The following is a 13696-nucleotide window of genomic DNA, read 5'->3' on the forward strand; positions in this document are numbered from 1 at the left end:
CATGTGTTTTCAATGTTCTTTAAATATACTGCCTACAAACACACACACGCACAGCACTTCCAGTGCCAGATAGTTAAAACGAAACCCCTCCCATGTTTTCTCTGAAACAAAGTTTAATTTATCCTTGAAAAAAAACATTTACACAACTTAACTTTAGGAGATTCACCTGTTGAGGAAACACCAGAGCAGCAGTCAAATCATTTCAACCTAAAATCTGCATTTTAATACTAGATGTCAACGAGATTTACATTTTACTTTCTGAAAAAGATCATCTAAAAAAAAAAAATCCCTACAGTGTTAAGATCATTTCAACCCGGGAGTTCCAAATGAAAAAATATTAGAGGAGCTATTTGATAATGATATTAATTTATCAAAGTATCAAAGAGAGAATAAACAGAGAATAAATGTGAAAGAACGCTTTTTAAAATTTACATTAAACATGACCGGTGTTACCTGATTTTCCCTAAGGCTGCTGTGTGTGTGTGCGTGTGTGTGTGTCTGTTACTTACTCCTCACGACATTGCGGTCAATAAAACCCGCCTTTCTTGCTGTGTTTCTGTGGCCTGGCTGCAACCCTGCATGGTTTTACCCAGACACACACACACACACATGCACAAACACATACAAACACACACACAACACATGCATACAAACACAGGCGCACACACATAGCTTCTGCAGTCTTGTAAACCCAGGTTGTGTTGTTTCCAGCAGCAGTAATATTTTATGAGGGTTTGGTGAGGGAATTACAGGCTGCTCGGGTCACGAAATCAGGTTACCGACTGTTTGTCAGTGATGTGAACAGATTTTGTGTTTGAAATTACAGGTTACATAGATTTTACATGAACTACAACCAGACATTTTATTAGGTACACCTTGCTAGGATGTGGGTGTAACCACTCTTCCCTTCACAACTGCCTTTATTCTTGATGGCACAGGTTCAAAAAGGTGCTGGAACCATTCCTCACAGATTTTGATCCATATTGACATGACAGCATAAATAAGTTGCTGCAGATAATGTAAATCTCTCGTTACACTGCATCCTAAAGGTGCTCTGTTGGACTGAGATCACGTGTCTGCTGAGGCCATTTGAGGCCATTGAATTCATAGGCTAAATGAAGGTCAACTGGAAGTAGGTGGTTGTGTGCAAAGAAACCAGTGATACAAGCCAGGATGAATCCATGCTTTCATGTTTTTTACAACAAATTCTGAACCTACCATTTGAATGTTGCAGCAGAAGTTGAGGCTCATCAGATCAAGTAACATTTTCACAAACTTTTGCCCAATTCTGGTGAGCCTGTGCAAATTGAAGCCAGTTTCCTGTTCTTAGCTGACAGGAGTGGCACCCAGTGTGGTCTTCTGCTGCTGTAGCCCATTTGCTTCAAGGTTCAGCATATTATGTGGTTTCTCTCAGGGAACTGCCGCTCAATGGATACTTTCTCTTTTTCAGACCATTCTATGGAAACCCTAGAGATGGTTGTGTGGGTGAAACCCAGCAGATCAGCAGTTTCTGTAATAATAAGATCCAGCCTGCCTGGCATCAACAACCATGCCACATTCAAAGTCACTTAAATCATCGTTCTTACCAATTCATCACCATGTCTGTGTTCCTAAATCTACTAAGCTGCTGCCATTTGGCTGGCTGATTGCATATTTATGTCTGGTGACTGTACTTACAAGCACCTTTGCCATCCTCAGTATTTTCTTGTGTGATAGTGCAGCCTCCATTTATACTAAAAGTACTGCATCCTTGCTTTCACGAGGCAGCTTGCCACGTTTCCCTTTTCTTCTGATCAACCAGAGATTCTTCTACATTGTTCAGAGTGTGAGAATTACAACAATGTAAACTTGTTTAGGAAAAGATTGCAGTAATTTTGTCACACCGTTTTAGATTAACATTGGAAAAGACATTGATTTTAAAAGTTTGATGTCATGAAAAACAGCGATTTCCAAACAGAAGCCATTTTAATTTAACAAGCTTCAAGATTTACCTTAATGGCAAGAGGCTCATTCATTAACTTTAAAGATGAATGTTAGCAAATTGTGTCCTTAAAGCACTTTTTTTTTGCCATTTATTAAGCACTTAGCTTAACTATGTGAAATTCAGACTTTTAAAAAATTCTTTTTAGGCAAATATTGATGAGAAAAAGAGCTATACTATTATTCGGCTACGCATGAACTTGAAGTAATCCAGTCCCATGGTGATGGCTTGACGAGCATATGAAATCATGAGAACAGCAGCGACTTGAGCAATGTGTCTCCTTAGATGAGCTAGATTTCACAGCAGTGAGACGTTTGTGTGATGGAAACTGAAAATTAGACTGCCAACAAAAAGCGCACATCAGAAGCTACTGCCAGCAGCTGTGATCCTTTAATGTCTCATGTTCAGCTCCAAGAAGGCAAAATATTAGATTTTCTCCCTCTGAATTCACTGCCCTTTCTTTCTTTCTTCCCCCTGTTTTATGAGAGGCTGTAAAAGTCTGAGCCAAAACCTGCTGGATGCTTTTATATAGAAAACACTAAAAAGGCAAACGAGAGCTGATCACGAACATGGCGGAAAGGAAAGGAAAGGAAATAAAGGAAAGGAAATAAAGGAAAGGAAAGGAAAGGGTATTATGCTACTTAAATTGTTTATAAAAAAGTGTCTACAGCTAAAAATGATTGAGCACTGTTTTGAGTATTCGTAACAGACTTCTTATGACTCATCATGCTAGGATTAAAAAAAAAAACGTAGCTGTGAAGATCCCCGTGGAAAGGAAAGGAAAGCAAAGGAAATGAAAGGAAGGGAAGGGAAGGGAAAAGCCACAATTAAGCGATTAGGTCACTCGTATGCGTCACAGTGTTTTAAAGTAACACGCTGGCAACACTGTTGCCTGTGAGTGTAAGTGAGAAAGTGAGGCATGCTGTTACATAGCCTACAAGTTGAAAGTTTTAAAAGACAAACACAAAACACCACAGTTAAGTTAAGGATTTGTTACAGAATGACTCGTGAGGAACCACAGTTGTGAAGCAACATATTTGTCATAAATACTGTATGAGGGGTTTTAGATGAACTGAAGGAAAGGCTCAAAAAAGCCTCCTCTGGAGGGCACTGCATCAAACAGGATTGAGGTACAATACAAACAGATACTGTGTAACAAATGACCACTTACCAAAAAAATGTGTAATTTTAATTTAGCTAAAGGTGATTGTAAATATGCAGCTTGCAGTAAAGTTGTACCTCCAGTTGAGAGGTTGATGTGTTTGCAGCTCAAAGACCTCTGTTGTTTGAAAGCCCACATGAGGAGCAACACAGAGCACCGAGGCCTGCACTTACATCCATATGCATTAGTCTTGCTATTTAATTATATTAAATTCACCCGAGGAACAACTTATAGTTATCTTTTTGATCAGTTTTTGGAATTGCGTCATCAGACCTGAACATTAATTGTTTTCCAACAGCCTATTCATGCAGTTAGATGGCTAAAACTTATTCTGTTGTAAGTTTAGGTGATGTGTCGCACCTAAATGTGCCTGATGTGCTTTATAATCAAATGTTGTATTTTTCTTTGATAAATTTGCCACTTTAATCTAGACATCCTGTGTTTGCATTCTTTCAATAGTACCGCTTCCCCTTGCAAAACTGCTTTCATGGTTGGTGTTCATGTTTTTAACCTATAATGGCACTAATTGCCATCATATCCGTGTTCTATATTATTCCAGTGTTTATTCCAGGAAACTATCTAAAAGGGATAAGAGCATTTCCAGGATTCTTTAATTTGGGATGGCATGGCAAAAACAAGGCAGGGGAAAACCCACAGGAAACCAGAAAAATGTAACCAGACATTAAAAAGCAGAGTAGAAATACTACACAACACAAGAGTTTAAAATTTATATGGAATAGCTGTTTTACAAAGTGGTGAAAGAAATATTTACACTCTTGAGTAGCCTAATAATAGAAAAAAAAACTAGCATCAAACTATTCCTAAAGTAAAATCATACGTTATCCAGAGTCATCTATATTATATATCATGAGACTATAAGTATTGATTCATTATTGTGTATTATTTTGCACCTGGATATGATTATAATTGCTTATACACTCCTGGTATCTATAATACATCGAATCCTTTTCTTATTCACTCACCCAGTTCAGGGTCTTAGGAAGCCTCGCACCTATCCAGTTGTTGTCTCAAGAGGAGAAGTACATCCTGGACAGATTTTCAGTCTACCAACAGGGACAACAATGAGAAACAGACATCCATTTAACCATTTACATCTAAAGGCAATTTTGAAATCACCAACTAAGCTAACATGCATGTCTTTGGACTGTGGGCAGAGAGAACCCATGCAAACACAGGGAGACTCCACACAGACTTCCCTGTGTAACCTAGTATTATATCATATACACATAATAGAGTTAGAGGTAGATTTACTAATGCACTGCACCAGAAAAAACTGGATTTTAGTGCAAAAAAGTACTATTTTTAAAGAGAGCGAAGTGACAAGATTGCGTGTAAGATCACAGAGATGTTTGTGACTGACCCTGTTGCAAGTTGAGTTTCACTGCCTCAAAGTGCAAAATATAAGAAGGAAAATGTTTAAATCAAGAGCACAAACTGGTTTACTAATATCAGCAACAAGCAACTTACTGCTAATTGTCCTAATATTAATGCTGAAAAAAGCATGTCCTACCTGAACTTGATATTATACCTGCGATAAGAAAATAGTACAGCTTTTGTGAAACACCCGTAAAACTAAGTGCGTAAACTTTAGTGCATTAACGAATTACCGTCCATCCTAAGCCTGTTTGAAAATGTAAGCAGTAAAAGTAAAAGCTTGTCAGAAAAAACAAATACTCAAATAAAGTGCAAATACCTGAAAATTCAATATAAATGCTTCCAGTTAAGAGAATTGGTTATACATCAGGTGGGACCAGTAGCAACCCAAGCCCAGACTCTAGACATGGCTAGACAACTCAATAGTGGAGGGCCCAGAGTGCCAAAATGAATTAAATAATTAATTATATATTTAATAATAAATTAAATAGCTATTCATTTAATTTAAAAGATTTAATAAAGTACTTGTTTACTTATTTAACATTTCAATGAATTGATGTCACGTTTAATTAATTATTTAATCTGTATTTCTATAATTCATTTTGGCACTCGTGAGTCTCCACATAAGACAGATAACTGGATTTGAAAAAGATGATACGCCTTTCAGACTGTATTCTGGAAACAGAGCTACAGTAGACCCTATTTTTCTTTCTCTGTACTAGAGCTTCTTTCGCGTGCTGCAGCAACAGGTGAGTCGCCGCTGTAAAGTTTGTCCCTGCACGGATGCCATCGCAGAGTTTCCTCCCAACAACAACAACCACACCACTTCTGCTTTCACTGCGCTGCACTGATTTGAATAAATAAAAAACAAAAAAGAAATGCCGTAGCTCGGTGCCCCTCCTGTGACACCTGGCTGGACACAGTTCCGGATTTATTCACAGTGACCGCAGCACAAACCTCCGCAGCCTTCCGCCGACTTCAAACGGGCGCTCGGTGAGTTTAGTTAGCTTCTTTAGCAGCTGTAGCATCGAGCTAGCCAACTTCTTTATTCGCTTTTCTCTCGTATTCTTAGATAGTGTAGGAAATTCTGTCAGGGGAATAAAAAAAATTTAAGATGATCACAGTTGTTTCTGTCTTCACTCGGTGACAGAAGAAGTATGGCTGTCAGTCTGTGAAAGTAAACAGCTTCCGAGATTAGATAGCTATTAGACAGATTAGATATGGATTTTGTTGCCGCCACTGTTTTGTAAATAGAGCTAAAAAACAAACAAACAAACATGTAGTCATATTAAACTGACCTTTAATGTAAAAGCATCGATTTTAGTTAACGATGATCACATTACAATGTTGTAATGTATTTGTATATCGTATATAAGTGATTTAATCGCTGTGAAGAACCAAAGGTGAAATGTTTGGCAAATTTTGAGAAAGAAATTACTAAGAAGTCGAGCTAAAGTTAATGTTAAAAGCAGAGTTACTTATGTTCATAAGTCACCGTCACATTTTTTTAAATATAATATTAAGAGGCTCTCGCTTTTAATATAAAAGTGGGGGATTTCGCGCTGAATTTGGATGAAAATGTCTTTGTCCATAATAGGCATTAATAACTGTAATACCATTCACCTGATCTGGACTGTTTTAAAAAATAATATTATGTCCTCTGGATATCAGAAGCTGTACATATAATATCATTGCTCTACCTGCCAAACTGTGCTTTTTATAGACCTCCACAAGTTCTGACAGAGATCAGGCATCCAACTATTTTAGGGACTCAAAGCATGGGTCATGTATGTTAGCTTGAGCTTCACTCCCGAGAGTCCATAGTGATAGAGCCATATTACCAGATACCAGATATACCCATAAAAGTGCAAAGCAGCCAGCTCAGGTAGTTTTCTTTAGGACTTTATTATCTAGAAAATGGCAATGATGATAGAACATAATAAATAGGATGAAGATAGGGCATGTTCTGTTTGCCCATCAATCTTTTTATGCTTATCCAGTTTGTGGCTGTGGGGGGGCTGGAGTCCCCGTTGTCATAGCGGAAGAGATGGGGTACAACCTTCTCATGGCTACCACATAGACTCAGTCAGCAAATCTTGGCTGGCCTAATGAGGCCTAATGAGACAGGTGCCTTTCTCTTTACTCTGGATTTACTCAGTGGATTCAAACAAAGGACCTTCTTTCTGTGAGGCTACAATGATTAATATTTACAAGTTAACTTTTAAAGACAAAGTGTCAAGGACAGGATACTTAAAGCATGTCAGTACTCTGAGACCACAGTAAAGGAACCTGGATAAACTGTGATTACACCAAAAACATCAAGTCTGTTAACAACTTGATCAATGGAAACTATGTTTATATCAAAGACTTTATCTCCTGTAAAGCAAAGAATAGGATTTATGTGATACATGATCTATGTAAATATCGCTTCCTTCACCATGCCACTTTTCATGTAATAGAGTGATGTATTAGGGTACAGGGTGCTGCACAAGAGGCTGAAAATCAGTGTTAATGTTCTGTTAATGTCCTGTTCTGTGTTACAGATTTGGTTCTTGGCCCTTTATGTGCAGCCACATAAAGGGCCATAAACAAAAAATAAATTAAAAACTTACACCTGAATAGTGGACAATTGTAAATAAATGCCTTGGAAAACAGCTCTTGACCACATTTCAGTCATATGCAAACATTGGGACAAATGTTATTGCATGTTATTACATCTGAACCAGAGAAAACCAACTGACATAATGACTTAAGTGTTTTTGGTACATGCCAGACTTACATCAAGTGATAAACTGAATGTGTCTTTGTTGTTGTCGTACCAAATAAGCCCCTGGAGCCTGATAAACCAACGAGGCACTGCAGCAGGACAGAGGATTCACTTTGTTCCTATCAGCTGAGTCATTCAGAGGGAAAACAAAGAAGAGCTTTGAAGAAATGAACATACAAGTGTCATAAGTGTGCTGAGGAATGGGGAGCCTGAAGTGATGGAGATTCCAGAGGCAAGGTAAGCACATAGGAGCGCTTTCAGCAGACCTTGGCTTTATAATCTCTGAGAAACTTGTTTTAAGTGGAAACATGTTGAACATAAAAGCAAGATCCTTTATACCTTTAGCCTTCATTTAATCTTGGACAATCTCTCAAGCAGTGTGTTAAGCTTTTATTTATGTACATTAAAACACAAAGTTCATACCATTAATCTAAGAGAAACTGCTTTGCAACTTACAAGTTTTTTTGTGTGTTTTATTAAGCTCTCATTAGCTCCATATATTCACAAATGGCATATATCGACATTCACAAATACAGAAATATAAACAAGCATGCTCTTCTCATAGGGAGATTGAAAGTCATAGAAGAGAACATAAGAAAAAAATCACTGTTGGTGGACATTTACTCAAAAACAATAACAATTAAAGTTTAATTAAACCTTACTTATTGAACCTTTTCTGTTCAGTAAATAAGTATTCCAGTTAGTTCTTCTGTAATTTCATTTCCATTCCATTACAGCTCAAGTGAAACTTTTATGCTAATGGTTATAACTACAGTACTGTGCAAAAGTCTTGAGTCATTCCTCATTTCTTTATATTAATTAAATTAAATTTTATTGAGTGACTGTGTCTTCTTTTGAACTGAGAGAATTGCTCTTCAATTTTCTCATCTGATTCTGATATTTCTGATAATAGAGGAAAACAAGCTCTGAACAAGGTTTTACTGATGATTACAGGCATCAACATTCATAACTGTAAGTAAATGATGGGCATCCTTGTTTTCTGATGCTGTCTATTATTACAGACTACCTAAATTAAAATGTAGAAATGAAAAAAATAAATTAACTTAACCTTGTAACTTTTTCAGAAGCTGCACACTATTGTTACAGACTAAACAATATTTTTTTTACCTGGGATGTTTTTAACCAGCTCCTCAAAGCCCTGCTTTTCCACCCTGTAAACCACACCAGTAATTTCCATCCATCATTTCCTCTTCCTGTCTCATGGAGTGTAGCTAGTGATTCCTCCAATGTTTTTGTAGAGTCAAATAAAGAAACTGGAACAAATGATGTGTTTTGTGCCAGGCTGCTTGTAATCGAGTATATAAAGATAGAAATTTAAGAATTGCTTCTTTGGCAAGTTGTCTGTTATGCGTTTATCCTAACCATGGTTCATCTCTTGAGTTAGGTGCCTTTTTAATACTTTAGTGATTCATAGGGTAAGTTTAACAACCAAACCAAATAAGCATTAATCTTAAAATGGCCGGATACGGGGACTGGAATGACCAAAGAAAAAGAATTCAGAGATCTTCAGAAAGCTTGAAGAACTATTGCTTAAGACTACTTTAAAAAATGTAGAAGTCTGACTTATTGAAAGCAAAATATGAAGAAATGAGGGGTTATTCAAAAGTTTCCCATAGTGGTGTGTGCATTTCATAATCACACAGAAAATACACAATACCAGAAGTACATTTTTTAATAATGTAATGTGAGAGTTTTGGTTTGGTTTTGTACTGTATAAAAAGAATAGACAGAGCTTCTAGGTCTGAAAAGTAATGCCAGCACTGAAGTGCCTTAAAGCTTACCTTTGTCTGTGCTCCCTTGACCTTGCCCTCAGTAAATACAATCTTGATTAATTTAGAGTTTCAGTCAGTAAATTCCACTGTTATTGAATACTACATGATGTCTATTTTGTGAATTATGTTCCCCCATTAAAGTGCAGAGGAACAATAAATCAGGGTATGTTTTAAAATGGGATTTTTACAAACCAGTAGGTGATGTGGTCATTCTATTGTAACATACTCAGAAATCCTGTATCTGTAACTTTTTCAGCTTTGATTACATACAAACAGGAATATCAGAACCTTACTAGGTGTGCCTATACTCAGTTGTTTATTTATTGTTTATTGGTACAGGAACATGTGTATATATCATAAACACATGCCACATGCCACAAGTTCTATACCCTAAGCTAATTTTTAGTCCCAATCCTGTCATATATTTGTGTCTAGTTCAGTATGAGGGCTGTGTAAACTGCACAGACTTGTTTGTCTACTTCAGAACTTAATTGCGTGTCAGGGCCGGCAGACGTTGAGCAAATAATTATTGTTTGACAGATGGATGAGATGGAATATAATCCATCTGTCACTCATAGTTGTGTCACTAAACCACATCTAATCTCTGCAGTTGGTGGTTTCCAGGTGCAGAATTTGGAGAATCTGTTCAGGTTGATCACATCTGAATGCACAGACTTATTAAGACTTACTTATTTAATCTTTCACGCTTCATTGCAGCCTCGCAGATGAGCAGGCTCCCACATCTCCAGACCGAGGACTCCTCCATGTTTGGCATTCAGCGGGCCACAGCAGGCAGCTCTGTCCAGACAGGGTGCTGCTGTCCAGGCCCGTGCTGCAGGTCTCCCTGGGGGAACACCACGGCCTCCTGCTCGCACAGGGTAAGTCTGTTTGTAGTAAAGAAGGCACCACTTTCATTTATGCTTCATCACTGCATCACTTCTCAGATGTTACTGTCTTTCAGGTGGTCAGGTGTATTCATTTGGAGAGCTTTTATGGAGGGATCTGAGCGTCCCCGCGTCTGCTCCGGTGCCAGAGGTCTCTCTGCTGGGAAAGACGGTGGTCCGTGTGGCTGCTGGCGGCTTCCACTGCGGTGCACTGAGCGAGCAGGGTAGCGTCTACATGTGGGGGGAGAATACTGCAGGACAGTGTGGGCAAACAGAGAAGGGTACAGTCACAAACATCACCGGTTAGTTAACACCTTTCTTCTGAATGTTCCTAACTTTTACCCTTGTGTTCAGCCTCTGCTCTCCATTGTAACTTCCCTCCTTCCTCACTACCTCCGTCAGCTTCTTTCTCGCTTATCTTTTACTTCTGTTCTTTGTCAGAGATTCAACACTTTCTTTTCTCATTACTTTTATCCATTGTTGTGAAACTTCCATTTTCTGTCAGTGCTTCCTCCCATTTTTTGCAACATGGTTTATTTTTTTATTTTCGTTCTTTATAAATGCTGATATTAATTTACCAGCTATGTGTTTATGAGGCCTTAAAACTGATTTTTAAAGCACCAATGGTGATAGTAGATATGAGGTTGACAAATAAAAACTTGTTAAATTAGATGAAACAGTTAAAAAGAGGCATTTATTTACTTCTGTGTCAGGCTTAATATGATTTAAATGAAACAGAAAATTACCCCACAGTTCCAGAGCCTTGTCCTGTCAACGTGGTGGATGGTGAGGTCGTTCCTCCAGTGGTGGTTCGAATTGTGGACCTTGCCTGTGGACGGGAACACAGCCTGGCTCTGTCAGCTCAGAACGAGCTGTGGGCGTGGGGTAGTGGCTGCCAACTCGGCCTGGTCACCAACACCTTCCCTGTGGGGAAACCACAGAAGGTAATACTACAACTCTTTTCCTGTTATAGATATGAATGAAGATTTAAAAAACCTTCCCAGTTAAATGTAGTTGTAAGTTGTTAGTGAATTAAATGACATGAAGTACTGCTGTAGCAATAGTTAAACAAGTGTCACTACTAATTTATTTATACAGCTCATACAAATATCACAAAACAGGAAAATAGGAGCTCGAGTGTAAATGGTTAAACAGTTTTCTCAGTACATGACAATAATATTAGACATTTTAAAGTATTAGTTAATTTATGAAATGGTTCATTTACTCTTGTGTTCTTTATCCTCTGTGTCCAAAGGTGGAACACTTGGCAGGCAGACATGTGATTCAGGTAAAATCTAATTTCATTGCCACGTTAAACCTCCAAAGCTGTGATGTTCTGTTTTAGCTTTACTGGCTGTATTTCCTTCCTGCAGGTGGCCTGCGGTGCATACCACAGCCTGGCTCTTGTCCGCAGGTTACCTCCTCAGGACTATAATACCCAGCATGCCCCTAAGAAGAAGGAGCGAGGCCAGTCACCCCACTACTCGGTGACAGAGAGGGAGGAGCTCTCAGCAGTTGAGGATTCTCATTACTGCCCACTTGGAGTGGAGTTAACTGAAGTGATGAAAGGAGAGGTAAATAAAAATACAAACAGGAATAAGTAAAAGAACAATAATGAAAAGGGGGCTACACAAATTGTAAAATAACTGCCAGTACTTACAACAGTAGAGCAAATTATTGTGAATACTCTAGAATAAGATGAATGCAGCTATTAATTCCATATAGGAGTTTTAATACAGGTTGTTTTCCAGACATGTTGAGCCCTGTAACTTCTTAAGCACAGGAGAAACACATTTTCAAGTCTTTAAAAACAAATGTGAGCACTTTACAATTATCACAATCTCAAGCCAAAATATAATTTTTGTTCAGCTTTTTTCTATAACTGTCTTGGAGCATCAATATTAAAGGATACATCACAGTTTCTGTAGAAAAATGTAGAGAAAAAGAAACAAGCATCAGTGCCCTGATGTTTAAATTCTGATAATACACGGGGTGAACTTTAAAGAGTCACACCATCATGTGGCATGGGTGGTCAAAACAAGTTCTAGCATATGAAAGGTCTTCTTTATAACTACATTTTAATTTGAGGCTCATCTTCTATCTGTGATTCTTTCTGTGTCCAAATCCGCTAATTTTGACCAGGTCAAGTGGGAAGCATAGAATAAAACAAGTATACTGATGTTCAGTTTACTTGTGTAATGAGGCCAAAAAGGATATGGTTGTAGGTAATTTCTTGAATTTTTTTTTTTTTTTGTAAAAAAAATGTAAAAAAAAAAAAAATGTAGCTTTAAAAAAAAGGTACGGCACAGCTAATCAGAGCTGCCAGTCAGGAAGTGTCAAGGAAACTGACCGGTCATAAAAAGACCACTTCCTCCCTCCCTCCCTTGCAGCAGAGTTATTTGAAGGGTCACTACTGAATGTGTCACCACCTAACACACTGTTGGTCGCTATTGGTGACATGTAAATGACCAACAGTGTGTTAGGTGGTGCAATCATGATGTTTTATCGCATTAGTGAGTGTATATAAAGCCTCAACATCCTGTTAATCTGAATAATGTCCAGTTCCAACATTTTACAGGTGTGTAATTGTTGAAAATTGACTAAAAACAAGTAGTTTACATAATCAGGAACCATAGCTTTCTCAACAATGTGTGATACCCCTTGTCATTTTGTGTTCACAGACGTCTTTCCAAGTTCGAGGACCCAGACGAAGGCTCCGGGCTGGAGCAACATCAGCAAGCAGCAGTCCTGGTTCTGATGACAGCAAATCTAACACTAAACAGTACGTTACTACATAACTCGCGTCTCTCTTTTAACACTTAATTGTAAAAATAATTCCTGACTCTCATAGTTGTCTTTCCTTGCCTTTCCTCCACTGGAAACCTTTAGCCCAACCCTTGAATCTCAGGGTCAAACTGACAGTGTAACAGAGACTGACGGCAGCCCAAAAGTGCACTTGCTGTCAGGCTGGAGAACCAACAAGAACTTCTCTGAAGACCTGGAGTTGCAAAATCTCCTTGAGAAACTCTCTGATCAGTCATTAGATAAACAAGACACTGACTCACTGAGCAGCCACACCTCAGGTTTGTGATATTCGTCTCTTCGATGTTTTGAAATTTATCATTTAATGTAACACTTAATATAATTGACTGTTTTTCTCTTCTTGATTCATCCTTCACTCATTCCTTTGTTTTCAGTTGCTGTTTTTTGCTGCTTTCTGTAATGTTTTCTCTTCTCTCATCTGTTCTATCCAGACGACAGCTGCATTTCCTCAACTCCTTCCTCTGACCTGCTGACTTCCAGTTACAAAGATGACTTAAATACAAAGAGACAAATGCACAAGTAAGACTGTGTTTCAAAACCGTGTCCCAGAACTGCAAAACATGAATAATAATCGTCGACTAATGCAGATACACGCCCTACCAGGATGTCTGTTATCTTCAGGGTATTAGCAGCTTAACCTTTGACCTTCTGTTCCACAGTAACAGTGGACTGTCTGGGTCACACTCCTCTTCCCCAGTGTGTCTGAATGAAGTTCGACTCTGTCTGGAGAAGGAAAAGCCGTCCCTGCAGGGACTGAAGAGCTCTAGTCTCACAAACATACACCAGAAGGGGAAAACAGCAACGAGCAGGAGAAGCTCGCTTCCCGGAACACCCACCCACGGTAGGAATGATAGGGTGTGAACAGCTTAACTGTACATTTGGGAAATGAGC

General features: G+C 38.4%; 1 protein-coding gene across 3 annotated transcripts in view; it reads left to right on the forward strand.

Moving 5' to 3' along the window:
- Window positions 1-5317: 5317 nt before the first annotated feature.
- Window positions 5318-13696, forward strand: part of LOC146370440 (alsin-like) — a 32064-nt gene continuing 23685 nt past the window's right edge. For all 3 annotated transcript variants that reach the window (XM_084907755.1, XM_084907756.1, XM_084907757.1), the window contains exons 1-11: window positions 5318-5531; window positions 7366-7542; window positions 9816-9976; window positions 10060-10284; window positions 10736-10926; window positions 11238-11270; window positions 11356-11556; window positions 12664-12764; window positions 12872-13065; window positions 13237-13324; window positions 13465-13646. In XM_084907755.1, coding sequence (XP_084763881.1) covers window positions 7523-7542; window positions 9816-9976; window positions 10060-10284; window positions 10736-10926; window positions 11238-11270; window positions 11356-11556; window positions 12664-12764; window positions 12872-13065; window positions 13237-13324; window positions 13465-13646 — 1396 coding nt within the window. In that variant the 5' untranslated portion in view covers window positions 5318-5531; window positions 7366-7522. The remainder of the gene's footprint in view (window positions 5532-7365; window positions 7543-9815; window positions 9977-10059; window positions 10285-10735; window positions 10927-11237; window positions 11271-11355; window positions 11557-12663; window positions 12765-12871; window positions 13066-13236; window positions 13325-13464; window positions 13647-13696) is intronic.

The sequence above is a fragment of the Perissodus microlepis genome, chromosome 16 (genome assembly GCF_051167445.1).
Source record: "Perissodus microlepis isolate ML-2025 ecotype Zambia chromosome 16, ASM5116744v1, whole genome shotgun sequence".
NCBI classification, from domain to species: Eukaryota; Metazoa; Chordata; class Actinopteri; order Cichliformes; family Cichlidae; genus Perissodus; species Perissodus microlepis.